The sequence below is a fragment of the Antrostomus carolinensis genome, unplaced genomic scaffold (assembly GCF_000700745.2).
Source record: "Antrostomus carolinensis isolate BGI_N321 unplaced genomic scaffold, ASM70074v2 scaffold39428, whole genome shotgun sequence".
Lineage (NCBI taxonomy): Eukaryota > Metazoa > Chordata > Aves > Caprimulgiformes > Caprimulgidae > Antrostomus > Antrostomus carolinensis.
This window is the reverse complement of record NW_010331624.1, coordinates 12,095-13,285: the sequence shown is the minus strand read 5'-3', so window position 1 is coordinate 13,285 and position 1,191 is coordinate 12,095. Positions and strand designations below refer to the sequence as shown.

General features: G+C 36.7%; 1 protein-coding gene across 1 annotated transcript in view; it reads right to left on the bottom strand.

Annotated features, from left to right (window-relative positions):
- Nucleotides 1–240: 240 nt before the first annotated feature.
- LAPTM4A (lysosomal protein transmembrane 4 alpha) overlaps nt 241–1,191 on the bottom strand; it is a gene marked incomplete at its 5' end in the record, with an annotated part of 6,552 nt that continues 5,601 nt past the window's right edge. Inside the window, one exon of the mRNA XM_010173267.2 lies at nt 241–1,029. Within this exon, the coding sequence (XP_010171569.2) occupies nt 955–1,029 (75 nt within the window). The remainder of the gene's footprint in view (nt 1,030–1,191) is intronic.

The following is a 1,191-nucleotide window of genomic DNA, read 5'->3' as shown; positions in this document are numbered from 1 at the left end:
ATAATGTTGTAGTCCTACTGAGTGTCTGTCCTGCTCTTAACACCTGAGCTCATCAGACATCAAATTTGCCCCAAGGGCTGTAAGTCTCCAATACAATTCCCTTTTCCCAGGTTATGACTTTTGCTGAAGAACACCGATCAACCACTACAGAACCTGTAGGAAGCCAGTGTTCACTAAGCTGCATGTATGTGGGACTATCTGCAGCGCTTAAAAACAAATGACAAACAGATCAACCAAGGCTACTGGTAAACGTTTCGTAAAAGATTTATTTAAGTATCATTTATCACAAAGAGGAAAATACATATAAGATTAGAAGCATGCAACCATCTTCCACATTTCTATTTATTTTTCTTGCATTCGCAGCACACTGTAATACAACTCCTGTGCCACCTTCACTTCTTCCTGAAAAATACCATGTTTCAAGACATAGGATAACAAAAAAAACCACAATAAAGGTAAGATAACATATGAGAAAAGTGCAAAGTAAAAAAAGTCACGTATATACCACATTCAAACCCCTCCCCCTCCAAAAAATGGATAAAGGCAAACTGTCATTTTGCTGCACGATCAGATTGTCTTTGTGAACTACTTTACAAAAAAATTAATATAAATTAAGGGCACGATCCTGCAGACACTTATAATTGTAGCTAACTTCAATCACAGATTGGCTCAGTTGGTATTATTAAAAGCCACAAGTTAGTCACATGCATAAGTTCTTGCAGTATAAGGCCCTAAGGCAATAAAATGTTTAAGAGCATTAAGGAGAACAAAAATTAAAGCAAACAAAATCACTCCCAGATGTGTTTTGCTTAGTAAGTTTATATCAAACATATTTTAAACAGAACAGTTTGCTCCTAAAGCCCTGAATATTTCTATTACTTAAGCAGTTTTGCGAGATTAAAAGACAAAACCCTCAGGAAGCTGGTACAGATGTTAATTAACATAAAAATTGCTTCAGGCAGGTATGTAGGGAGGTGGAGGTTCCTTCTCAGGCATCTTCACTGCCATTTCATAGGTTGGCAGAACATACTAAAAAGAAGACATTTTGAAAAGATTAATGCAGAAAGTTTAGGGAAAAAACCCCACTAGAACAAAAACATTTACACCCCATCAGCAACTTAATCCTCTGTTGCAGGCAAATGTTTTTAAGAAGAACTTATTGCTGTTTCTAGTAAGGTAGCGGGGAAGTGA